Source organism: Cynocephalus volans, chromosome X, assembly GCF_027409185.1.
Source record: "Cynocephalus volans isolate mCynVol1 chromosome X, mCynVol1.pri, whole genome shotgun sequence".
NCBI lineage: Eukaryota > Metazoa > Chordata > Mammalia > Dermoptera > Cynocephalidae > Cynocephalus > Cynocephalus volans.
Window position 1 is genome coordinate 18516907 of NC_084478.1, and position 26475 is coordinate 18543381.

Genomic DNA, 26475 nt, shown 5'->3' on the forward strand with positions numbered 1-26475 from the left:
CCTGACCTAATTCTTTAAAGATCTTATCTCCAAATATGGTTACATTCTGAGGTACTGAGGTTAGCCCATAACAGCACTCATCTCTGTTTTCACCTAACTTGGAACTCAGGATGGAAAAGCAGTGGGTATTGATCAAAAACACTGCAAGCAAAACTGAAAACCTTCAGACACTTTGGGCAAAATCTTACAGTTGAAATATACAATAGACCGTCTCTAGCCTGGGAATAAAAGATAAGGAGAGTTTCTTGGGGAAATTAGAACATTCAAAATCAGCCATGTATATGGAAAATTTAGAAAGCCACTGCATTCTCAGAGAAAGATGCATGTTCAGAAAAGACTCAGGCAGAACCTAAGCTTTCACATTGGGATGATCTCTAGACTCAGTTCATGCCTGGCTAAGTGTTGAGGAAGTGCTCCAGCACAGAGCTAATCTGAAAAGACAGGGAGAAGTGCATTTTGTTTATTTGGTTGGTTGGTTGGTGTTTTAGTTCCTGGTGTTCAAGAACATCTCCGTCAAATCCCTTGCTGAATTCAAAATAGAGAACAGACACTACAGTGACCACATATGAGAAGGAGTATTATAGTTTATGCATAAATAGTTTTGGAAAGTCACTAAACAAATGGCTACTATAGCCAACAACAATCAAAACATCTAGTGGACTGTGGGGAAGGAAGATAATATGATTTTCAGTCACCACATTATGATATTCAAATGTCCAGTTTTTAACCAACATCACAAAGCATACAAAGAAACAGGAATGTATGACCCATTCAAAGGAACAAAATAAATTGACAGAAATCATCCCTGAGTGAGTTCAGACATTGGACTTGCTAAACAAAGAGCTTAAAACAACTGCATCAAATATGATCAAAGATTTAAAGGATAACAAAGACAGACAATCAGAAGAAATCAGGAAAATAATGTATGAATAAAATAAGAATATCAATAAGGAGATAGAAATCATAAAAGCAAACCAAGCAGAAATTCTAGAGCTAAAAAATAAAACAGATGAAAAACTTACTACAGAAGTTCAACAATATTTTTGAGCAGGCAGAAGAAAAAATCAACAAGTGAAAATAGGACAACTAAAGTTATCCAGTCTGAGGAAAAGAAAAGAATGAGAACAAGGAAAAGTGAACCAAGGCCAAGATACAAACAGGACACCATAACACAAACCAACATACACATTCCAGAAGTTCCAGAAAAAGAGAACAAGAAAGGGCAAAAAAGGAAAAGAGAGCAAGATAGGGGAAAAAAATTGAAGAAATAAGGGCATCCCAAATTTGATGAAAGACATGAATCTACAAATCCAAGAAGCTCAGTGAATCCCAAGTAGGACAAAATCAAAGAGAATCACAATGAGACACATTATAATCAAACTCTTGAAAGCCAAAGACAATGAGAAAAATTTAAAAGCAGCAAGAGAAAAAGCATTCATTACATATGAGGTCCCCAATAAGATTATCAGCCAATTTTTCAGCAGAAACTTTGGGGGCCAGAAGACAGTGGGATGATATATTTAACATGATGAAGAAAAAAAGTCTTGTAACTTAAAGTTTATATCAAGAAAAACCGTCCTTCACAAAGGAAGGAGAAATTAAGACATTCCTAGAAAAACAAAAGCTGAGGGAGTTCTTTACCGTTAGACCTGCCCTATAAGAAATGATCTTTGTAACTCCTACAGGATTTAAAAGACAAATGCAAAAAAAAAAAAAAATTGTTAGTCTATGTTATTGGGCACACAATGAAAAATATGTAATCTGTGATGACAACATAAAGGGGAAATGATGAAGCTATATAGGAGTGGAGTTTTTGTGTGTTATTTAAGTTAAGTTGGTATAATTTCCAACTAGGTTGTTCTAAATTTCAGATGTTAAATGTAATCCACATTGTAACCACAAAGAAAATATCTGAAAAGTATACAAAAAAAAAATGAGAAGAGAATCCAAATGGTTCACTACAACATATTAATTAAATACCATAAAGGGTAGTAATAAAAGAAATGAGAAAAAATAGCTATAAGATATTCTGAAAACAAATACCAAAATGACAGAAGTAAGTTCTTCCTTATCAGCAATCACTTTATATATAAATGAATTAAACTCTCCAATCAAAAGACATAAATTGTCAGAATGGATAAAGCAAACCATGATCCAACTATATGTCATCTACAAGAGACTCACTTTAGATCCAAAGACACAGTAGACTAACAGGAAAAGGATGGAAATAGTAACCAAAAGAAATCAGAGGTAGCTATCAGAAACCTAATACTGATATCAGACAAAATAGACTTTAAGTCAAATACTATTAAAAAGACAAAAAGAATAACATTATATATTGATAAGAGGGTCGACTCATCAAGAAGGTATAACAATTCTAAACATGTATGCACCAAACAACAGAACTCCAAAATATATGAAGCAGTCATTGATAGAATTGATGGAAGAAATAAATACATCTACAAAATAGTTAAAGATTTTAATACACCCTTTTCAATAATAAATAGAACATCTGTAAAGAGAACAGTAAGAAAAAAGAGGACATACACAACATTGCAAACCAACCAGACCTAACAGACATGTATAGAACACTCCATTCAGCAGTAGAATACACATTTTTCTAAAATGCACATGAAATATTCTCCAGGATAGACCCTATATTGTGCCACAAAACAAATCTCAATAAACTGTAAAAGACTGAAATCAAAAAAAGTATATCTTCCAACCATAGTGGAATGAAGCTAGAAATCAGTAATAGAAAGAAAACAAGAAAATTCACAAATATTTGGAAATCAACATGCTCTTAACCAATGAACCAAAGATGAAATCACAGGGAAATTAGAGATGAATAAAAACAAAAACACAACATACCAACACTTGTGGAATGCAGTGAAGGCAGTGCTCAGAGGGAAATTCATTATATAAATACCTACATTAAAAAAGAAGAAAGATTTCAAATCAAAAGCCTAACTTTACACTTCAATAAACTAGAAAAAGAAGAGCAAACTAAACCCAAAGCTAGGAGAGGAAGTAAATAATAAAGATTAGAGTGGAGAAAAATAAAATAGAGAATAGAAAAAGAATTTGAGAATCAACAAAACCAAAAGTTGGTTCTTTCAAAGATCTACAAAACTGACAAATACTTAGCTAGAATACAGAAAAGAGAGAAGACTCAAATACTAAAATCTGAAATGAAAATGGGGTCATTACTACTGACTACAGAAATGAAAAGAACTGTAACAGATTATTATGAAAAAATTAGATAACCTAAATGAAATGGACACATACCTAGAAACACATAAATGACTTAAACTCACTGGTCCTATGTATAAAAATCCCAAAGAAACCAAAAAAAAGCTACTAGAGTCAATAAATGAACTCAGTAAATTTGTACCATACAAGATCAAAACTCAAAATCAGTTGTGTTTCTGTACACTTGCAATGACAAATCTGAAAGGAAATTAAGAAAGCACAAATTCATTTATAAAAGTATCTAAATGAATAAAATGCTTAGTAATATTTTTTTGTTTGTTTTGCAAAAGTGGAAAAGTCAATTCTCAACTTAATTTGGAATTGAACAGTCAAAACAATCTTGAAAATGACTAAAGTAGGAGGACACGCAATTCTGATTTTGAAACTTTCTACAATCTACAGTAATCAAAACAATGTGATATCAGCATGAGGATAAAGGTGTTTTTTTGTTTTTGTTTTTTTTTGGCTTGGTTTGGTTTTTTCAGGATAAACAGGTTGACCAACAAAACAGAATTGATAGTCCAGAAATAGGCCCATACGTCTATGCCAATTGATTTTGACAAGGGCAAAAAGTCTATTTAGTGAGGAAAGACCAGTCTCTTCAACAAATTGTGCTGGGACAACTGAATTTCCACATGCAAAAGAATAAAGTTGGACTTCTATCTCACACTACATACAAAAATAACTTAAAATGAATCAGTGACTTAAATATGAGTTAAACCCATAAAACTCTTAAAAGAAAACACAGGGGTAGATCTTCATGACTTTGGATTTGGCAATTTACCCCTAGACATGACACCAAAGCATGAGCAACAAAAGAAGAAAACAGATAAATTGAACCTTATTGTCCTAGTCCGTTTTTGTGTTTCTATAACAGAAATACCTGAGACCAGGTAATTTATAAGGAACAGAGGTTTATTTGGCTTATGATTCTGGGACAGCTGCATCTGGCACAGGCTTCAGGCTGCTTCTACTCATGGCAGAAAGTGGCAGTCAGCCGGCAGGTACAAGCAGATCATATGGCGAGAAGAAGCAAGAGAGAGAGAGGAGAGGTGCCAGGGTTTTTTAAACAACCAGCTCTTGTGGGAACTAATAGAGTGAGAACTCACTCAGGCCCCCCTCCCTCAGGGAGTGCATTAATCCATTCATGAGGGATCTGCCCCCATGACTCGAACAGCTTCCAACACTGCCACATTGGGGATCAGATTTCTGCATGAGTTTTGGGGGAACAACACATCCAAACTCTATCACTTATCAAAACCAAAAACTTTTGTGCATCAAAGGACATTATAAAGAAAGTAAAAAGACAACTAAAAATTTTGTAAATTATGTCTGATAAGAGTTTAATATCCAGAATGTATAAGAAATTGCTACAATTCAACAATACAAAGGTAAACCACCCAATTCAAAAATGGGCAAAAGACTTAAATAGACATTTATCCAGAAAAGATATACAAATAGCCAGCAAGCACATGTAAAGATGTTCTGTGTCGTTATGGGAATGCAAGTCAAAACCACAATGAGATACCAATTCACACCTACTAGGATGGCTATTATAAAAAACATGGAAAATAGGTGTTGGCACAGATGTGAAGGAATTGGAACTCTCATACATTTCTTGTGGCAATGTAAAATGGTGCATCCAGTGTGGAAAACAGTTTGTCAGTTCCTCAAAAAGCTAAACATAGAATTACCATATGACCCAGCAATTCAACTTCTAAGTACAAAATAAATAAATAAATAAATAAATAAAAGCAAGGACTTAAACATATACTTGTATGTCAGTGTTCACTACAGAATTATTCACAGTAACCAAAGGTGAAAACAACCTAAATGTTCCACAGATGAATATATAAAGGTGGTATATATACACAATGGAATATTTTTTCACCCATAAAAAGGAATGAAGTTCTGATACACACTGCAACATGAATGAACCTTTAAAAACATTCACTAAGTCGAAGAAGCCAGATGCAAGGGACAACTATTGTATGATTACATTTGAAATCTGAAATATACTGATATGAAATATACTGAATAGGCAACTTCATAGGGACAGAAGGTAGATTAGAGGTTGCTAAAGGCTGGAGAAAAGAGAGAATAGGGAATGTAACCACTGCTTAATGGTTACAGAGTTTCTATTTGGGGAGATAGAAAAGTTTTGGAAACAGATAGTGATGATGGTTGCATAACATTGTGAGTAAACTTAATGCCTAAATAAGGTTAATATGTACCCATTTATAACACCACAATTAAAATAAGTTTTAAAAGCTTTGGGGAAATCTACATTAAAGAAACTTGCCTAACTTTATTCAACAGTGTTTTTCAGATTTGTTTGACCTAAGAATTTTTATTAATAGGCTACAGTTAACATTTCAAGGGACACTAATGAAAGAGTGGAAGTACAAGTGATCTTAATCTTGAAAGGGAGAAAAAATGGTCTGCAGCGACAAATCCCACTTGTTAAAGTGGAGACTCTGCTTCAGCAGGTCTCGAATGGGCCTGAGACCCTGCCTTTCCTACAAGCTCCCAGGTGGTGCTGGTGTTGCTGTTCCTCAGAGCACAGTTTGAGCAGCAGTGGATATAGTAGTTGGATGCACTATTCTTTGTGATCTTATTCCCTACTACGGTCAAACTGATCAACGGTTTGAGAAGTGAAAATGTTAATGGGCAATAATCAATAACTCTATTATCCCTCCCAAGTAGCATAATTGTAATGTTATGTGGGTTACTAAAACAAAAACCTTTTTCCAAAGAAGATACCCTAAGGGAGTGATATATAGCAACAAAGAGGATCAATATGAGATGGGGATTGTCATATTTTGTGCTGGGAGTATGGGAGGGGAGCCATTCTTCCAAATACATTTGAAGTATTCCAGATAAATTTTTTACTTCCATTTATATTTGGATTGCATAATTGAGTTATGGCCAGATCACTCTTTCTTAAGTGAAAAAATAAAAGAAGAATGAGAGCAAGAGAAAAAGGGAAGGAGGGAGGAAGAGAGAAAAGAAGGGAGAGAAAAGACAAAGAAGGAAATGGGAAGAATAGTGCTATGAGGAACCAGATGCCTGCATAGATTTTCCCCAGTCAGATTCTCATCCAACTCACTTTGGAATATCATCACTTTGCTGATGAATTAATTAAATGAGGTTAACTAGTGTAAATTGTTTCTTTCTGCAGTTCACAAAACATATTCATTCACTGGTGATCACATCTAATACCATGGCCTTGCCAATCAGAACACACGAGAAAATTACTGGGCTAAAGCACAGATAAAAGGTTGTACTGTCACACATCAGGATAACTCTTAAGAGTGAAAAAACAATTCTATCATTCAAGTCAAAGAACTTGCAGGTCGAGTGCCATATTTAGGTAGCTTCTACCATATATATATAAGGTAATTATTATATTATATTATATTATATTATATTATATTATATTATATTATATTATATTATATTATATTATATTATATTATATTATATTATATTATATTATATTATATTATATTATATTATATTATATTATATTATATTATACTATACTATACTATATTATATAAATTCAATTTGCCTCAGGCATTTGACTCCTGTAGTTAAGAAAGTATCTTTAAAGTCAGGCAATTTTTGCCTGTTACAAACCTTGGGAAAATTAATTAACCACATTTGTGCTTCAGTTTTTCTCATCTATAAAATGGAGGCAATGGTCAATGAGGACAAAGTTACAGGTAGATAGAAAGAATAATTGCTGGTGTTCTAGGCTGACTAGAGGTAGTAATATTGTATTGTATAATTCTAAATAGCTAAAAAAAAAAAAAAAAAAAAAAGGACCTTGAGCATAATCACCACAAATAAAAGATAAACATTTAGGTGGTGGATATGCTACGGACCCTGAGTCGATCATCATGCAATACATGCATGTATTGAAACAACACACTGTACCCCATACACATGTATAATTAAAAATAAATAAATAAATAATAAAATAAAATGGGCATCATGATAGCACCTAATTATTGAAGAATGAAATAAGGCATTCAGTGACACACAGGGAGGTTTTAATATTTGTCAGTTCTTGGTATATGTATGTGCTAAACCCTCATCAAAAAATCTCACTTTTTTAAGTTCCAAGGCTTTATGTAGAAAAGCAAATGAACCTTGAAACAGAATGCTCAAGATTGAAGAGATCAGATGTAAAGGGTCAAGAAACATGCAAACCAATGTTTAGCAGTTCGGGAGGAAAAGACGGTATCGTGTAATGAAGGCAGTGCAGCCAAGTGGTTGAAAGTTTAGGTTTTTGGAATCAGAATGATGAGGCATTGAGTCTCAGCTTTTCTAATTACTGTGGCATGACTTCAAGCAAGTTACTTAACCTCTCTAATCCCCATTTTCCTCATCTGTAAACATTTACTAGACCAGTAAAAAATATTTCCTCTTTAGTGAGGTATAGTTAAATAATTTTTAATGTGCTTAGCATAGTATGTCAATATATGGTAACTTGAAAAATATTTTGTTTCAGCAATATACTCACACTGCCATTCACCAGGCAGGATAGGATAAAAACAAATATGTGTAATGGTATAACTCAGTCTTCTAAGTGCTTCCAAGCTGGTTGCAGGCAAGACAAACAGATAATGTACAATAGAAGACAACCAACTTTTAAATTTTCAAATTCCTCCTGTTAAATGACATTTCCATTTCTTCTGTTTCTTTCCCCCCATCGTTCATTTTCTATCTTGCATACAAAAATTCATGAAAGTTTTCCATCCTAAATTGAAGGATTTGAAAGGAAATATTTCTTTGTGGAGCAAGAAAAGAAAGCCAACTTACACAATTTCTCATGACTTACCTCTATCTTGTTTAATTTATTTCTTGCTAGCAAAAAAATAAATTTGTTATAGATTGAAATTGTATGGCCAAGAAAGAGAACAGGTCATTTTTGTTGTGCTTTGGGTAAAAAAGAGAAAAATAAAATCAAGCAGAGTAGGAAGTGACCATGGAGAGAAACCCATCTTGGAAAATGCTGACATAAAAGGGGCAGGGACAAAGAAGATGAACTGGGAGTATTTCAAAGATGTTGGCTGAAAATTGTTTTGTTCATATGGTGGTGCCTGTGATTCTGTGCCTCAAAATATTTTTAAAGAAATAAACAACTATTTTTTCATTAAAAACAGAAAAAACTAGTTATGTTGCAAACAATAACAACAACAGCACATCTTTCTTACTAAAACCCATTGCTCCTTCTTTTACCAAAAGATCATGCCTGGGGACTTAAATTAGCTATTTTACCCCAAGTTTTCTTTCCTCATTTCAAGAACTCAACATAGACTTATAGAATTTTAAAATGCAGTTCTCAAGTGTGTCCACAACTTATATTTTTACTAACAGCCTTCAAGGGAGGCCTCAAGCCAAACTCCTCTTCATTCAGATCCTACCAGCTTGTTGGGTACAGAGCCAACTAGGGTGTTGCTTGCAATGGGCTGCTGAGCCTTTGTGGAGTGAAGAGACACAAATTTCCACAGGGAAAAGCAGCGAGTAAATAGATGGTTCATGGCAGTATTTTTTATACCTCAAAAAGCATTAAGGGAAAACTCGATGAAGGTAATAAATATATTCCCCAGCAAAACATGAAGCAGGGAATCATCAGACAGTATCTTACCTATTGGCAAAAGGCAAGAAAGAAAAAGATCTGGAGTCAGCCTAGTCCCTGGGTCTTTGGAGAGAAAAGTGGACTCTTAACTTTATTCAAAGCACATCTAGGATGTGATAACCCTTGCTTTACACTGTATTTACTAAGGCAACAATGTGGACATTAAATGACACTTCTGTTTGTGTTTATGCCTTAAAATAATTTTTTTAAATTTTGTATTTCTGTGCATCATTTTTCATTGGAGGTCAGCAGATATAAAGAAGGAATGGGGTAAATTCAGAGGTGTCACTGATTTAAGTGGTGTCATGGAAAAGGTGGTGAATGTTCCTGACCTATCCATAATCCAAAATGAAGTTTCATTTTGACCTCATGATCCAGGCTATTTTATCACCATGGGGTACCCACTGTTGATATCAACAATATTTATGATCCTAAGGTCAAAGAAAGCCATTTTAACAGCAACTTAAGGCAATGAATTCTGTTAAATAGTTTTCAGCTTATATTTTCCAAATCCAATACTCTTCATGGTAAGTTACTATTGCTTAACTGTCATTATCCAAAATACTGATGGGAATGTTTTCATATTACACCTGTGGGTAAAACTTTTTTTTGCAATCTCACCATTATTTTAATTTTATTTACGTCTCTAACCATTTGCACAGATGTTGATGGAGCTGTATTTTTGCTTCAATGTCTATTGCAATATTCTTATCGCATTCTGCAGGTCCTCCAGTAAACGTTACTTGCAATATTTTTATCAACAGTTTTGGATCAGTCACAGAAACCACCATGGTAAGTGCTATAATGCCACTGGCAAAAGAAAAATGTAACTCGATTATGCCATGAACACAACCTGTCAAATTCTCTATTGTTCAACTTGCAGGGCCTCCTGTAAATGTTACCTGCAACATATTTATCAACAGCTTTGGGTCAATAGCAGAAACTACAATGGTGAGTGGGACTGAGCATTGAAGCCATCCTGTGAAGGAATGGGATGTGGGATTGAAAGAGCACTGTTAGATATTTGTGGGACGTTTACTGAGTGCCAATTTCCAACTTTGCTCACCTCTGAAAAGCAATAACATAGTCTTTCATTTTGAAAGTAATTTTTCAAGTGTTCATGATTTAAAATTCAATAATCTTTTACCCATAATGCCAGAGAAATTTTAGAAACACTTGATGGTTAATTTTTGGTAGAATTATCAGCACTAAGCATGATGTATAGTTAAGATTTTTAAAATATCTCCAATGTTGCATAAGTATAAATTTCAAAGTTCGAGAGATGTTATAAGGCAGTCTTTTACATATAATGGAAGTTTTAACATAGTCAAGTCTCCCTATGATGTTACATTTAAGATGTATGCCAAGGGGCTGAATTGACAACAACACACACATATACACACAGATACACACACACTGTTTTGTTGGCAATAGAAAGTAGTCCCAAGTTCATAGCAATTACATCATATGCATGGCTTTTCCAAAAAGACCCATAAACATACAACAAATTAAAAGCTCATCGTAAAGTATTGCAAACATGTCTCATGTATGTGAAAAAGATTTCAGATATTATAAAATCTACCAAGATTCCTTATAAATGTCATGATCATGTTGCCTGTGAGACAGCCTGTTAGATCATTAGCCTTACCCTACTCAGTACTAGGCTACAGTATGGAGATTGCTTTTTGGGTGAAATATTTTCTTGGTCCCATATGATTTCTTTCAAGTCCTAAATCAATTGGCTGGCTCTAATTTGCATGACTATGCAAAATATACAGCCATGTTGTTGGCTGAGACCAAACTAAAATATAGTTGAGCTTGACTAAGTATTATGGGGGCTAATGTCCTGAAAACACTCAAGAAATAAAATAATGAGCATAATTCCACTGAGAAGTAAAAAATAGGGTTTCCCTGTTTCTATGAATTTTCTCCTTTAGGCAACTACAATCACATTTAATAAATTACTGTAGTTTGTGGTGTCCTTGATGCTAGAAAGAATTAATTTACGTTTTACCTCTCCTTTTCACTGACAAAATAAAACATAATGCAACTCCATTACCCATTTTAATATTACTCTGAAGCAGCATTGTCCAGAAATGAGACTTCTGGGGCTTTGACACGATGTAGTGCATTAAGAATTTTACCTAAATAATAGAGTTTTGATAATGCTATTAAATGACTCATAAGAAAAACTAAACTAAAAGCTGAAAGGAATAATCCAACTCTGGACTTGGCATTCAGTTTCTGTCTCTCCCCTCTTGGTTTTATCCTAATAAGAGAGGGGCAAAACTTCCAGTAGACCAAATCACTGTTCCCAGCTTTACACGATGGCATTCAATGACAATATTTGCACAACCTAATGCTGATTGCATTAATTAGATTCCTAAGCTGCTCTGATTAAATTTCCTCATTGCATCTTAGTCTCAATCAAAAAGGTAAATGCATACCTTTTCGATGTTTATTAATGCAAGAAAAATCTAAACATTTAAGGAGATGAAAAAGGAAGCTACGGATATCCTTGTTTTCCTGTGTCTTTAGCAGCTATTGAAGATGTTTAATAAATGCGCTGTAAAATTAGGTGCTTCCTGGACACTTATTATGTGTTCTTTGTCATGTTTCCTATCAGAAGATTTGGAAACCATTGTTCAAGGGTCGCGTCAACAGCCCGTCTATTCTGTAAAAGATAGATAGAATTGCATGGTTAGAAGAGCGATCTGTATTGTGCTGCTTTTAGTTTACTCCTTAGTTTTTAATGTTATGACAAACTTCATTTGGCTTTGAAAAAAGTATATTTTATTTTCTTCAATTGTGTCTTTGGTGTAAAACTACAAAAAATATTTTTTGAAACTCTATCATGCTTAAGTCAAAGAAGAAATCCTCATGCCACATAGGTTAGAGATTGGCAAACAACTTCTGTAAAAGGCCAGATAGACAGTCTCTGTCACAATTGCTCAATTCTGCCCTTTTGGTATGAAAGCAACCATGAACAATAGTAAGCAAATGAGGGTGTCTGTGTTTTAATAAAACTTTTACTTTTAAAACAGGCTGGGGCCAAATTTGGCCCACAGGCCAAAGGTTGCCAGCTCAAGATCTAAGGCATCAATATTTAAATGGACATTATTCAGATGCTCATAAGAACGTCAAACTTGCTCCACCAGGAAAGGGTCTTATCTTCCAAGACACTTGAGACCCTGCCTGGAAATCCACTTGATGCATCCTGTGTTAATCAGCTCGGGCTGCTATAACAAAGTACCATAGATTGGGTGGCTTATAAACAACAGAAAGTTATGTCTCACAGTTCTGGAGGCTGGAAGTCCAAGATCAGGGTGCCAGCATGGATGGGTTCTGGCGAGGGCTTTATTTGGGTTACAGACTGCTGACTTCTCCTTGTACTCTCACATGGTTGAAAGAAAGTTTTCTGGGGTCCTTTTCATAAGGGCACTAATCTCATTCACGAGGGCTTTACCCTCATGACCTAATCACTTCCCAAAGGCCACACCTCCTAATACTATCACATTGGAGGTTAGAATTTTAAAATACAAATTTTGGGGGTACACAAACATTCAGTTTGTTGCACATTCACAGAATGTCATTGCAGCTCAAGCTTCCTTTATCAAAACTCTAAGATTCTACCATTCATGAATTTACTGACACTTTCACAAAATTTGACTCAGAAAAATTGGTCAAAAAATTAAACCGAACCATATTTTTTCCTAAACTGTCTTTAATTGGAGTCAGATCCCTTAGCTTTCACGCACAGTGAGAGGGTCATTGAGGACATTGATTAATGCTGCTTTCTGGGGATAATAGTTTTGCTTTCTTCCAGAAAAATTAATTTCTGGAATTAATTTTTCCAAGAATGCCTCAGAATTTTGAGTTTCTAAACATGTTGATTTTCCTCTCTTCCTTCACACCTCACTCTCACCCCATGACCTCGATTATCATTATTGAAAATTTAGTTTGGGATGTTTGTTTCTAAGCAGGGGCAATGATTATCTCTTCCAAGAACTCAACGTGACTTTCTTTTGGTGCTATTCAGTCTGCCCCTATTATGGGTAATGAAATTTCACTAATTTATTGTTGGTACTGTGTTCCTACAAAGTATAGGCTCACTTAAAGACCCAATACCAACTCTCACTCCTTTGCTATGTTAGTGTTGGAGTGCATTGCACATTCATTGAACAACATATTTGTGTTACCCTAAGGAATATTCTTATGGGTCATTATGATGGTATACATGATTCAAAAATACACATTTTTGTTCATCAAGACACAGGGATCTGTTGGTGGTCACTTCTAGTTACCCTGTGCTAAGAGTATGGAGTGGAACAAATTTTGTGTGGTCCCCAAAGACTTAGAAGACTAGTAAGGGATATATGATGAGACAAGTTATATTCTGTTTTGGCAATGTCAGTTACCATTTCCTTTTTTTCCCCCTCCTTTTTTTTAGCTGATGATGGCAAGTGAATTTACAGGATGGGGAACAATCCCCTCCTTTCTGATGTAAAGGCACAGTTTGAGAATATTAGTAATGTCAGTAAAGGTCAAGGGTGTTTAAGTACCATCTCCATGCAGCTCTCTCCAAGGCTGTGCCATCAGAAAACTAAGAGATGCTCTCTTCTCAGCTTCCAAACTATTGCCTGGAAGAATGTGGGTGGATAGTGTGTGATTTGGACCTGTAGGTGCTGGAATACTACCCATGCCTCAGCAGTAGATCCTGACCCTCTCCTCATGTACCAAATGGGAGGGCAAACTGAAAGTGTACAAAATGTGTCCACTCAGAGATCATCTCCAGAACATGATTTCAGCTCTCCCAAACTCTGCCCCAAAAGGTAAATTCCACATGTTCTGCTGATTACTGCTGCAGAGTGAAGAGTTGTTTAATCTCCAATCTGCAACCACATTCCTGAGGAACTCAGATAAGAAGGTAGACAGCCCCTTATTAGAATGTATGTTATACTATAATCACTGAAATGACACTATGGGGTCCTTTCACTCCATAGTTGCATAAGCAAGTCATAAGAAAATGCTAACTTATCAGGGATATCAGGTAGTTACATTTCTTATTTCTGACTTCTTAAGAAAGGATCAATAATCTACCACAAGTCTGGCACTTTGCTAAATTGATATATAATAGAAGGTGACCGTGGTTTCTAAATTAGAGATACAGTGTTAAAGCCTAAATTCATCATAAAACATAACTGCCCCCAATAATCTCAAATTCAAGGCTAACTTCCCGTATTAAAGCTAGCACAGACTAAAGATTATGAAAACTACTGCAGTGTACCCAGAGGTAAAACCAAAGTGCCACAGAGGCACTGTGGGGAATCAACCAAGCATATCTTTGTCTTTGACATCTTTATAACATAATTGGATTGAGCAATGTATACATATAAAAATAATAAGTGGTAATGTAAGGTTCAATAGGAGTATGTATGAGACAGAGAGGCAATCTCTACATACAAATACTAAACTAAATATGATAGCACCAAAATAATTCAATTTGAGGAAACAATCTTTGTGGAGTGGGCATAGCATCAGAAAGTATCAGAAAAAGTGATACTTGAGACATTATAAATTTGACATAAAATAATAATATGGAATGTAGGCACTTGCATTGCCTGTGTTCAGAATATAAGAGATTATTTGACTTATGAATAGCTTTTGAAAAAGATATATATATATATAATTTATATATATACATATATATATATATATATATATATATAATTTGAATGTTTCCATGACCTAATCCAATACCCAGATAGTCAGTCACAAGGAAAGAAATTTTAGTACAAGGAAATATGTCATTTATTTGAAGTAGGATCTGTCCTTGGAGAGAGGACAGTGTAAAAGAAAATTCATTCTGCATTTGAGCATGTTTCTCAATATTTACTTCCCTTTCAATATTTCATTAAACCTAGATGCAAAAATAAAGATAAAGAAAGACTGCAGAAAAATATAACTATCCTCCTGTGGTTTGGAATATCAAGAGAGAATAAACCTATCTGTAAATAAGCAGAAATGTTGCATAGATAAATCACACATGATAAAATTTTACCATACATTGAAAATGATACTGAACTGCAAGAATTATACAGGCATAACTCTAGAATATCTTTTTTTTGGCTAGCTACTTCTCTATATCCTTGGGTGTCCTTTCCTATTTTTAAAGATTTTTAAGGTTTGCTGCTTATGTTAGAATAGTGTATATCATCATAAACAAAATTATGGACAAATTTTAACTACCATACATTAAAAAGTAATAAATACTTGTAACCAAAAACTCCAACAAAGGTCTTATTTCATATAATTGCTGTAATTATGGCATAAAACATATTTTCTCCTCTAAGTTTTACACTTATCTTTGCTTACAAATAAGGGGATTGATGTATTTTAAATTAATGTATAGAGATTGAATGGTTCTATTGTGTTATAATAGACTCAATGCTCTTTTTAAAGTTCTATTATTGGAAGAATCTATTTCATCACTTTCTATATATGAAATTTAAAATAGAAAACTAGGAAACACTGGAGAACACTCATGGAAAAGACTTTTAAAAGGACGTGAAAACCTATACTGAGATTTTTTTTAAAGGTCATTGTTTTCATGTGGTATGTCATTAATGTAACATTCTCTAGAGTCTCAATACGCATCCTTAAATCATTCTCAGGCTGAAGGAAGGATTGTAACAATGTTGTCCTGGTGATTTTGATGCTGAGTGCTCTCTATCTGGCTTGTCATGGCTTCTTCCATCCTAGGATTATTTCCTGAGGGATAGGGGGTGGGGAGGGGGCCTTGCTGGCCTCTCAGTGGTCTAAAATATTTAACACATTCACCTCTATTATTTCCAGCTACCATTACTTCCTTTACTTAGAATTTATCTACCTCTAGAACTGGCTAAGGGATACAATCCTCTTCTTTTTGTACTTTGTATTGAAACAAGCACACAGACTCCTCCCAAATAATTTTGTTAAGGATAACTGGTTCTCACTCTGGATGTCAAACACTGGAAAAGCTGCATTCTTCTCCTCAGGAAATCTTAAGAAAATCTCACAGTGGAAGGTGATCTAGTGCATACTTATATGTAAATTGGATTATTATATTTTCAATAGCTCTTTCTTTGATTTTTCTCACTCCTTACTCAATGTAAAACTCCAAAGCTTCTGGTAACTCCTATTCCCAACAAGACACTGAACTAGTAATAATCTCTTTCCAGTTATAACCCTCTGGTCCCTTTGGATAATTCCAGAATGTGTGATGAGAACTTTGAGGTTCTGCCATTCCCTTGGTCCACTCACTGGGGGAGCCAGTGAGCAAACAGGATGGGATGGAAGCCTGGCTAGGCTCACAACAGTGTCTTCTTGCATATGAGAATTTGCTGTGCAGGCTGGTATAATTCCAAATAAATGTCAACTGCTAAAATTTTCCAAGTCAGAAAGTCCTTATGTTATATAATGAAGAACTTCAAGGTTATGTTATTTTAATAGCTCAGTCTCTCTAAATGATCTGGGTTTTGATGAGTGATTTTCAGTAGTTAGTAACTATTTGATTATAAGCCTTCTTTAGGTATACATTGGGTACCTTTCCCAAGAACTGCCACGTCCAAAATGCTCTATGAGACTGATCATCAGGATTACTGCATTTGAACGGGAATTTAGACAGTTTTGTAAATGGGTAGAAGGAACTGGATTAAAGTTCTTTTCCATAAACCTAATCTTTAAAATATAGGTTTTTTTTCTTTTGGACCTGAGGGAATTAACCAATACTGGCAATCCATCTTGAGGTGGTCTCCATGGTACCCAGTAGAGTAACCAATCATCTCTGTTTTCTTGGGACTGAGGGGTTTCCCTGGATGTGAGACTTTTGGGGCCCAAACTGGGAAGTTCTCAGGAAAACCAATGCAAGTTAGTCACCATTAGAGTAAGGTAAACAAAGACCAAAAATCCAGGTGCCAAAGATGCGGAGATGGAGCAAATGAGGGTAAGAAAAAAAAGATAAAGAAAAGAGAGTAAGAACAAATGAGTATACATCACCCTAAATGGCCACAACTGGCAAGAGTGGACAACTATTAGCTCTGAAACCATAGTCCTGCTTGACTAGGGAATACTGGTGAAGCATCAGTAGGGGTCCAGATTGTCAAGTGAAGCAACACTTTCCACGAACCTAAAAACCTTCGAGTAGAAGTTTCTAGGACAGCAATCACTGCCCCAAGCTGATTTATTAGCACAAAAGGAAATTCCCAAACCAAGTGGGAATGTCAGGAGTGTTTCTGAGGCTCTTACAAGGTGTTCAGATTGAGAAAACATGGCAAAGATCTCTGCTTGGATGAAGCATCAAGGTGGTTAGTGTAGATACAACACATTCAGAGAAAATAATAAAATATTTAAGAATTTCAAAAGTGAGCAGCTGCAAGGGAATTATTTTGTCAACATGAAGCATCTTAATGTTTATGTTGATAAATTTTAAATATTACCCCATCATGTCACAGTTTTATAAGATTTTCATTATCAAAATTGCAGGATGACTTTCCTTCTGCCCAGAGCATCTGAGCAAAAAGAGATTAGAGATCATGTTGTTTCTGATTTGGAAAATGAGTTAGCTTTATTTGACAATCTGCCATCATACACTGACTTCTGTACTTATCATTACCTTTTTCTATAGAGAAGTCAGCTTGATTTAGTATTATTTTGTTCCAGAATGAATAGTTTAAACCTAAAAAATTCAACCAAGTCAACCTGCTCCACTGGTATTCTGGTTTGCTTGAGTCTTCTTTCTTTCTCCCCTCTGTCCCTACTCCTAATAGAACTGAGAAGTTTATTTTGACCCAGGTATACACAGCCTGGTTTACTCAGACACCAAAATTATACTAAATCAGAGATAAGGGTGAGAGAGAAATGTAGATAAACTTCTTATGCCAGGGTGGGCAATAAGTAACTCTTGTGCATGGCATTTCTGCAGGACTATCGAGTGAATATTTTTCTGAGACAACAGTGGAATGATTCACGGCTGGCATACAGCGAGTACCCAGATGATTCTCTGGACTTGGACCCATCTATGCTAGACTCCATTTGGAAACCAGATTTGTTCTTTGCCAATGAGAAGGGTGCCAACTTCCATGATGTCACCACTGACAACAAATTGCTGCGGATTTCAAAAAATGGCAAAGTTCTCTACAGTATCAGGTAAGCCTCCAATGGCTGCACCTGTTCACTTCTCCATTTCTCTGCTGTCCTAGGGCTGCCTGATTCCACAGGGAAGGATATATGTAAATATTGGACCTTTGTGGTCTCTTATTTATTATTTGAACCTTAAAGTTGGTGAAGAGTGCCAGAGGCTCCCATAGTCTCATGAGTGTGATTCTCCACAACAAAAAATGCATTTAGTAGGATGGTGGGTGGGTGATGATATTGCATAAATACCTGCGCAAATGTGCTTTTGATTGCTTCAATAAAGGAAGTGCAGGTCCTTCAACTCAAGGACCACTATGATTGCCACTAGGCATAATGAATGCTCATTTTTATAATTCTGCCATTCCGTAACATTTAACCATACACACACACACACACACACACACACACACACACACACACACACACACACACACAAATTCAATAGCTCAGCATGACACTGACAGCATACTTTGGGCTGGGTGAGTGAAGATCTAGTTCTAATCTCAGCTCTGCTTCTAACTGAACATGTGACCTCAATCTGTTAACTTTTCTTGGGCTTGGGACAGACAATTCCTGAGATCCATTTTTGCTTTTATATTCAAAAATAATCTTATCCAGGATTCCAGGCTCAAAATAATCTTCCCCTTTTATGAACTCTATTAGCAGTTTCTCTGTAATTCTGTAAGGATCTTTTTTCTTCCTGTCTTATATTTTGTCTATTTCTGTACATGAATATAGCATAAGAACATGGATTTTTGGAATCAGATAAATATAGAATCAAACCCAAGCTTTGCCACTAAGTTACAAAACCTATAACCCTCAGTTACATTCATTGTAAAATGGGAAACAACATATTTATCTCTGAGTATTCTTGTGAGAATGAATGATGTAGAGGTCAGCAAATATTTTCTGTAAAGGGCCAGTTAGCATTTTAAACTTTACAGGGCAAACTGCCTCTGTCACAGCTACTTAACTCTGTCATTGTAGCTCAAATGCAGCCATAGACAATTGGGTGTGGCTGTGTCTCAATAAAACTTTATTTACAAAAGTGGATGGTGGACTGGATTTGCCCATTTGGCTGTAGTTTGCAGACCCCTGCTACACAGTTTATAAAAATTCCTTGCCATAGTATCTGACACAGAGTACATGTCCAATAAATAAAATGATGACCATCTGTATTTTAAAATCAATTTTTTAAAAAAAAATAGTAAGCTCTTTGAGGCCATGAGACTTGGTTTTTGACTTTTTGTAACACCTTTCTAAGGGCTAGGACTGCATGTGTGAGAAATGCTTTGTACATTTAATAACTATTGGCATTTAAAATGTCCTTTATAGAATTCTCCATTTCCCTCCAACTTTATTACCAAATTTTTAAAAAGTGGACAGCTATTATCCTTGCAAATAATTTTTACAAGTTTGCAGACTCACTACTATCACAACCTAATTTAACAACTCTTTATACAACATGGTTCTGTATTGCATATTCTATTCTTATACCTAGTAATTTCACAGCTTGCTGATGGCCGACAGCCCTAATGTCTTGTGGAACAAAAGAGGCTGCTCATATGTAAAAAGTGGCAAAGTCACTGCTTGCAGAAAGAACCAGGAAACTTCCTCCAATATCCAATTCATTTTTAAGGAAATGAAATAATCTGCCTGGTGATGCATTTGTTTGGTGTAAGATGCAGTATTGGGTACAACTGAAGTTGATTTGACCTGATGAAATGGGACATATATAGAGCATGGTGCTGGAAAGGAGAGTTATAAAAAGCAGCACAGGGTATCAGCTGCTCCAGCTAATCCTCTGGGCCTTGGGTGGCATTTACTGTAGTAAATACCTGGCATTGTGCTCTGCTAAAACAAAGCCAGGTTGTTGTTGTTATTGTTTTCTTTCTGTCCTATGAAGACCTTTCCATTCTAGAACTGTGAAGGATATAATGCTCCCCAACTTAGATACAGAGGCATTTCTTGTATTTCTGCTTCCCAAGTGTGGCACATTACTGGGTCTGAAATGCCCTAACAATTGTTTTGGATTGGGTGGGGTTTGTCTTATGGCAAGCTGGATTAGAATTTTCTTTCATTGAGGGTATTCTCTGAAATCAGAGGAAAAGTCCTTGGTGAAGGAGAACTGGAGATGTCATTTTAAGGAAACATAAGCTATCGGCAGATTTGAACTGCAAGAATCTAATTATTTGCCTAGAAGGGTTTTCAATGAGCCAGACACTGTGCTGGGCATAGAGATCCAGAGCTAAATAAGATGTGGCCCTGCCTTGGAAGGGCTCCGGTCTAGCAAGATAGGTGGACACATGATAAATTAAGTAAAAAGAATAAACAGAGAACAAGGAAAAGAAAAGTGGCTCTAACTTTGCAAATGAATTGTGTGACCAAATATTGTTAGAATTTGGAGATCGGCACCCATGCTGCAGTTTGAGTAACTGGACTCAATTTAATTAGAGGTCAAGGAGTAATTAATGCTAATAAATGCCCAACTGCAAGTTTGACTCGAGTTTAAGGCCAAGCAGACTGTATTTGTTGATGTCTTTTTTTTCCCTTTTTTAAAAAATTGAAACATAATTGATTGTACATATCTGTGGGGTACCATGTTGAATATCAATACCTGTATGCAATATGTGATGCTCAAATGAGAATAATTGGTATATTCAACATTATACAATGTACTCATTTTTTTTTTTGTCACCCTTTACCAATTTTTCCCTAATCCCCCTTCCACTCTCCCTTTCCCACCTCTGGAAACCTTAGTTCTGTTCTCTCCTTTTGAAAATTCAGTGTATTGTTGTGATTGTTGTATCTTTCTTTCCTTCTTTTTTAAATAAATTTGTTTCTTTTATTTTACTTCCCTCCCACTTATGAGTGAGGACACTCAGTGTTTCTCTTTCCATGCCTGGTTTATTTCACTTAACATGATTTTCTCTAAGTTCATCCATATTGCTGTGAATGGCAGAATTTCATTCCTTTTTATGGCTGAGTAGTATTCCATTGAGTGTATACACCACATTTTCCTTATCCAGTCATCTGTTGATGGACTTTTACGTTGGTTCCAACTCTTGGCTATTGTGAATAGAGCTGTGATAGACATGGGAGTGCAGGTATCCTTTCAACATGATGATTTCCATTCCTTTGGGTATACACCCAGCAGTGGGACTGCTGAATCATATGATAGTTCTATCTACAGTTGTCTGAGGAAATTCCATACTATTTTCCACTACTGTGCTACTTTACAATCCCACCAACAGTGTAGAAGATTTCCCCTTTCTCCACATCTTCACTGGCATTTGTTATTCTCAGTCCTTTTAATAATGGTCAGTCTAACTGGGGTGAGATGATATCTCAATGTGGTTTTGATTTTAATTTCCCTGATGCTTAGTGATGTTGAAAATTTTTTCATGTGCCTGTTGGCCAGTTGTATATCTTCCTTTGAGAAATACCTATGCAGCTCCTTTACCCATTATTTAATTGAGTTACTTGTTTTTTTACTGTTAAGTTGCTTGAGTTCCTTGTATATTCTGGATATTAATCACTTGTCAGATGCATAGTTTGCAAATATTTCCTCCCATTCTGTAGGTTGTCTTTTCACTCTGTTAATTGTTTCTTTTGCTGTGCAGAAGTTTTTTAGTTTGATATAATTCCATTTGTTTATATTTTTCCTTTTGTTGCCTGTGCTTTTGGGATCTTATTCATAAAGCCTATTCCCAGTTCTAGTTCCTGAAATGTTTTCCCTATGTTTTCTTTTAGGAGTTTTATAGTTTCAAGTCTTACATTTAAGTCTTTAATCCATTTTGAGTTGATTTTGGTGTATGGAAAGATGTACAGGTCTAGTTTCTTTCTTCTACTTATGGATGTCGTTTTCCCAACACCATATATTGAAGAGGTACTTTTTCCAAATGTACGTTCTTGGTGCCTTTGTCAAAGATCAGATGACTGTAAGAATGTGGGTTGATTTCTGGGTTCTTCCTTCTGTTACATTGGTCTGAGTGTCTGTTTTTATGCCAGTACCATGCTGTTTTGATTCTTACAGCTTTATAGAATAATTTGAAGTCAGGTAGTGTTGTGCCTTCAGCTTTATTTACTTTTTTGCTCAGGATTGCTTAAGCTTTTTGGGGTCTTTTGTTGCTCCATATGAATGTTAGGATTGTTTTTTCCATTTCTGTGAAGAATGTCATTGGAATTTTGATGAGGATTGAGTTGAATCTGTAGGTTGTTTGGGGTAGTAAGGACATTTGCACAATGTTGATTATTCCAACCCAAGAGCATGGAATGTCTTTCCATCTTTTTGTGTCCTCTTTAATTTCTTTCAGCAGTGATTTATAGTTTTCACTGTAGAGATCTTTCACCTCCTTTACAAAATATTAGCAAACAAAATACAGTAACACATCAATAGGATCAAGTGGGGCTCATGCCAGGGATGCAAGGATGGTTCAACATACACATCAATAAATGTGATACACCACATCAAGAAAATCAAGGACAAAAATCATATGATTATCTCAATAGATGCAGAAAAAGCATTTGACAAAAGTCAACATACATTCATGATAAAGACTCAGCAGATTAGGTATAGAAAGAAAGTATCTCAACACGATAAACGCCATATATGACACCTACCACCGATATCATCCTGGGTGGGGAAAAGGCAAAAGACTTTCCCTTAAGAACAGGAACTAGACAAGGATGCCCACTATCACCACTCCTATTTAACATAGTATTGGAAGTACTAGCCAGAGTAGTCAGGCAAGAGAAAGAATGAAAGGGCATCCAGATTGAAAAAGACGAAGTCAAATTGTCCCTTTTTGCAGATGACATAATCCTATATATAGCAAAACCTAAGGACTCTACCAAAAAACTCTTAGCACTCATAAATGATTTCAATAATGTTGCAGGATACAAGATCAACACACAAATGTCAGTAGTGTTTTTATACTCCAATAAGGAACTAGCAGAAAAAGAAATCAAGAAAGCAAGCCCTTTTACAATTGTCACCAAAACCATAAAATACCTAAGTATAAATTCAATCAAGGAGGTGAAAGATATCAACAATGTTGATGTCTTAAAGGGCTGGAAGGTTCCTGCTGAAGTTCATTAGGAAGGAATTTCCCTGCACTCAGGTTTATAATGCAAATACCACTGGGAGAGGGAACTCGTTGACCTAAATGTGTACTAAGCTGTAACAAGGTGATTTATTAATAAAGAGTTGATTTTATAATAAAAGAGATTTCTGATAGTTGGTTTGATGTCTGTGAAGAATAGTGAGTATGAGCATATTCAATTCTTAAGAGGAGAAATGGGATACAATGAGGAAAGTTTAGGAAAGATACAAGGAAGGGGGCTACAAGTGCCAAAGACAAACTCATGAATTGCCTCCACTCTATGCAATAAATAATTCAGTAATATTTAATTATCTAAGCATTTGGTCCACATTTTAAAAAGTAATGCTCTGTGGTGATGTTTCATATTTGCATTTTCCTGAAACCTAAATCAAATGCTGTTAGTATTTCATCCAGGAAAGATCCCATGCATTTCTTGGCTTTGTAGGAGCAGAGGGAGAATTAACTCTATGTGGATACCAAAGCCCAGGGCTTTGATGGCCAAACAAAACACAAAAAGAAGTGTAGAGTCCATTGACTTCACAACAAGCAAGATCACACTTCCCAAAAGGTGGGAGTCTAAAAAAAGAGGGGGCAGTAAACCAGAACTCCATATGTGTCCTACTGATTCAAATATTTGGGATACTTCAGTAAAACTCAAACAAATCACTTAAATAGGAAGAAAAGGTCTCAGCTCAGTGTTTGCTGATCTCTATCCAGAGATACAGGACACAAACTTCATTGATGAAAAGTGTTAAATCCATTTCCAACCATTCCCTTCAGGTTTCTTCTTTAATATTTATTTCCCTAATATGTTTTATCTTACTCTCTGTTTTTTCTAAATTTTTTGTTGACCCACCCACTGATTATTGATCATCCCTGACCAAAGTATACATAAGGACATACATTTTGCTTTGTATACCCAATTCAGAGGGAGTGAAATTCTCAGTTTATATTAATTAGAAAGGCTTGAATCTATAGTGGAATAATGAGGTGAGCCGTGGATGTTGAATATATTATTGTTGAAACAATATTTTTTTGATATAATATATTGAATTGGAGTAAAGCTCAGGTCATCATGGGATATGGTGAGCAAGATGAAAGAAAAAAGAAGAAGGTGAGCATTTCTGGGGAAGAGCAGCCTGTCTCACGTGTCCACAATGTATTTGCTGATATTTATTTTCTTCCTTTAATTCCCTTTGCTTCTGAGAATTTTCTGTCAGAATTCTGACTTTTAGACAAGGATAGGATTTTTTTGTTTGTATTTTTGTGTCATCCTGACTTTATTTTTTTTAATTTTATTTTTTATTTTACTTCTCAATATACATTGTAGTTGATTTTCATGCCCCTTTACCCATTCCTCTCAACCCCCTCCCCTCCCCCCAAAATCATATCTGTTCAATTGACTTAAATAGTTCAAGGAATTTTTGTAGTTATTCTGTCTTCTCCCCTCCCATTTGATTGTGTGTTTATTTATTTATTTATTTTTAGCTCCCACAAATAAGTGAGAACATGTGGTATTTCTCTTTCTGCACCTGACTTGTTTCACTTAATGTAATTTTCCCTAAGTCCATTGATGTTGCTGCGAATGGTAGTATTTCATTCTTTTTTATAGCAGAGTAGTATTCCATTGTGCAGATATACCACAGTTTCCTTATCCAGTCATTAGATGATGGACATTTTGGCTAGTTCCAACTCTTGGCTATTGTAAATAGAGCTTCAATAAACATTGGAGTGCAGGTATCTCTTTGGCTGATGATTTTCATTCTTGTGGGTATATTCCCGGCAGTGGAATAGCTGGGTCATATGGTAGAGTTATCTGTAATTCTTTGAGGAACCTCCATACCATTTTCCATAAAGGCTGCACCATTTTGCAGTCCCACCAACAGTGTATCAGAGTTCCTTTTTCTCCACAACTCTCCAGCATTTATCATTCTCAGTCTTTTGGATGCTAGCCATCCTAACTGGAGTGAGATGGTATCTCAAAGTGGTCTTGATTTGCATTTCCCAGATGCTGAGTGAGGTTGAGTGTTTTTTCATGTGTCTGTTGGCCATTCGTATATCTTCCTTTGAGAAATGCCTATTCAGCTCCTTTGCTCACTTTTTTATTGGGTTATTTGGTTTTTTGATGTAAAGTTGTTTGAGTTCCTTATATATTCTGGATATTAATCCTTTGTTCGATGTATATTTTGCAAACATTTTCTCCTACACTGTTGGTTGTCTTTTTATTCTGCTGATTGTTTCTTTTGCTGTGCAGAAACTTTTTAGTTTGATAAAATCCCATTTGTTTATTTTTCCATTCGTTGCCTGTGCTTTGAGGGTCCTATTCATGAAGTCTGTGTCCACTCCTACTTCCTGGAGTATTTTCCCTATGTTTTCTTAAAGGAGCTTTGTTGTTTCAGGATGTATATTTAATTCTTTAATTGATTGTGGGTTGATTTTGGTATACGGTGTAAGGTACAGGTGTAATATCATTCTCCTACATATGAGTATCCAATTTTTCCAGCACCATTTATTGAAGAGGCAGTCTCCTCCCCAGTATGTAGATTTGCTGCCTTTGTCAAAGATCAGATGGCTGTAGGCATATGGATTGATTTCTGGGTTCTCTATTCTATTCCATTGATCCATGTGCCTATTTTTATGCCAGTACCATGCTGTTTTGGTTATTATAGCTTTGCAATATAGTTTAAAATCAGGTAATGTTATGCCTCCAGCTTTATTTATTTATTTTTTTGGCTCAGAATTTCTTTGGCTATGCTTGGTCTTTTGTTGTTCCATATAAATGTCTGAATAGCTTTTTCCATCTCAGAGAACAATGTCATTGGAATTTGATAGGGATTGCATTGAATCTATAGATCTCTTTGGGTAATATGGACATTTTCACAATGTTAATTCTTCCAATCCAAAAGCAAGAGATATCTTTCCATCTTCTTGTGTCCTGTTTAATTTCTCTCAGCAGTGGTCTGTAGTTCTCTTCATAGAGATTTTTCACACCCTTAGTCAGCTTTATTCCTAAATATTTTATTTTTTGGTGGCTATTGTAAATGGGCTAGCTTTCTTGATTTCTTTTCCTACATGTTCACTTGTGGAGTATAGAAATTCTACTGATTTTTGTGTGTTGATTTTGTAACCTGCAACTTTGCTGAAATCACTTATCAACTCTAGGAGTTTTTTTAGAGAAGTTTTAGGCTGTTCAATACATAGGATCTTATCATCTGCAAACAAGGACAGCTCAACTTCATCCTTTCCAATCTGTGTGCCCTTTATTTCCTTCTCTTCTCTGCTTGCTCTGGCTAG

At 35.5% G+C, this 26475-nt stretch overlaps 1 protein-coding gene across 4 annotated transcripts in view; it reads left to right on the top strand.

Moving 5' to 3' along the window:
- The window catches only part of GLRA2 (glycine receptor alpha 2), a 193924-nt gene that overhangs the window by 33196 nt on the left and 134253 nt on the right, over positions 1–26475 (top strand). For 3 of the 4 annotated variants that reach the window (XM_063083451.1, XM_063083452.1, XM_063083453.1), the window contains 2 exons: positions 9786–9853; positions 17865–18088. In XM_063083451.1, the coding sequence (XP_062939521.1) occupies positions 9786–9853; positions 17865–18088 (292 nt within the window). Of the gene's footprint in view, positions 1–9626; positions 9695–9785; positions 9854–17864; positions 18089–26475 lie in introns of all 4 variants that reach the window. The other variant, XM_063083450.1, reaches the window with a different exon arrangement.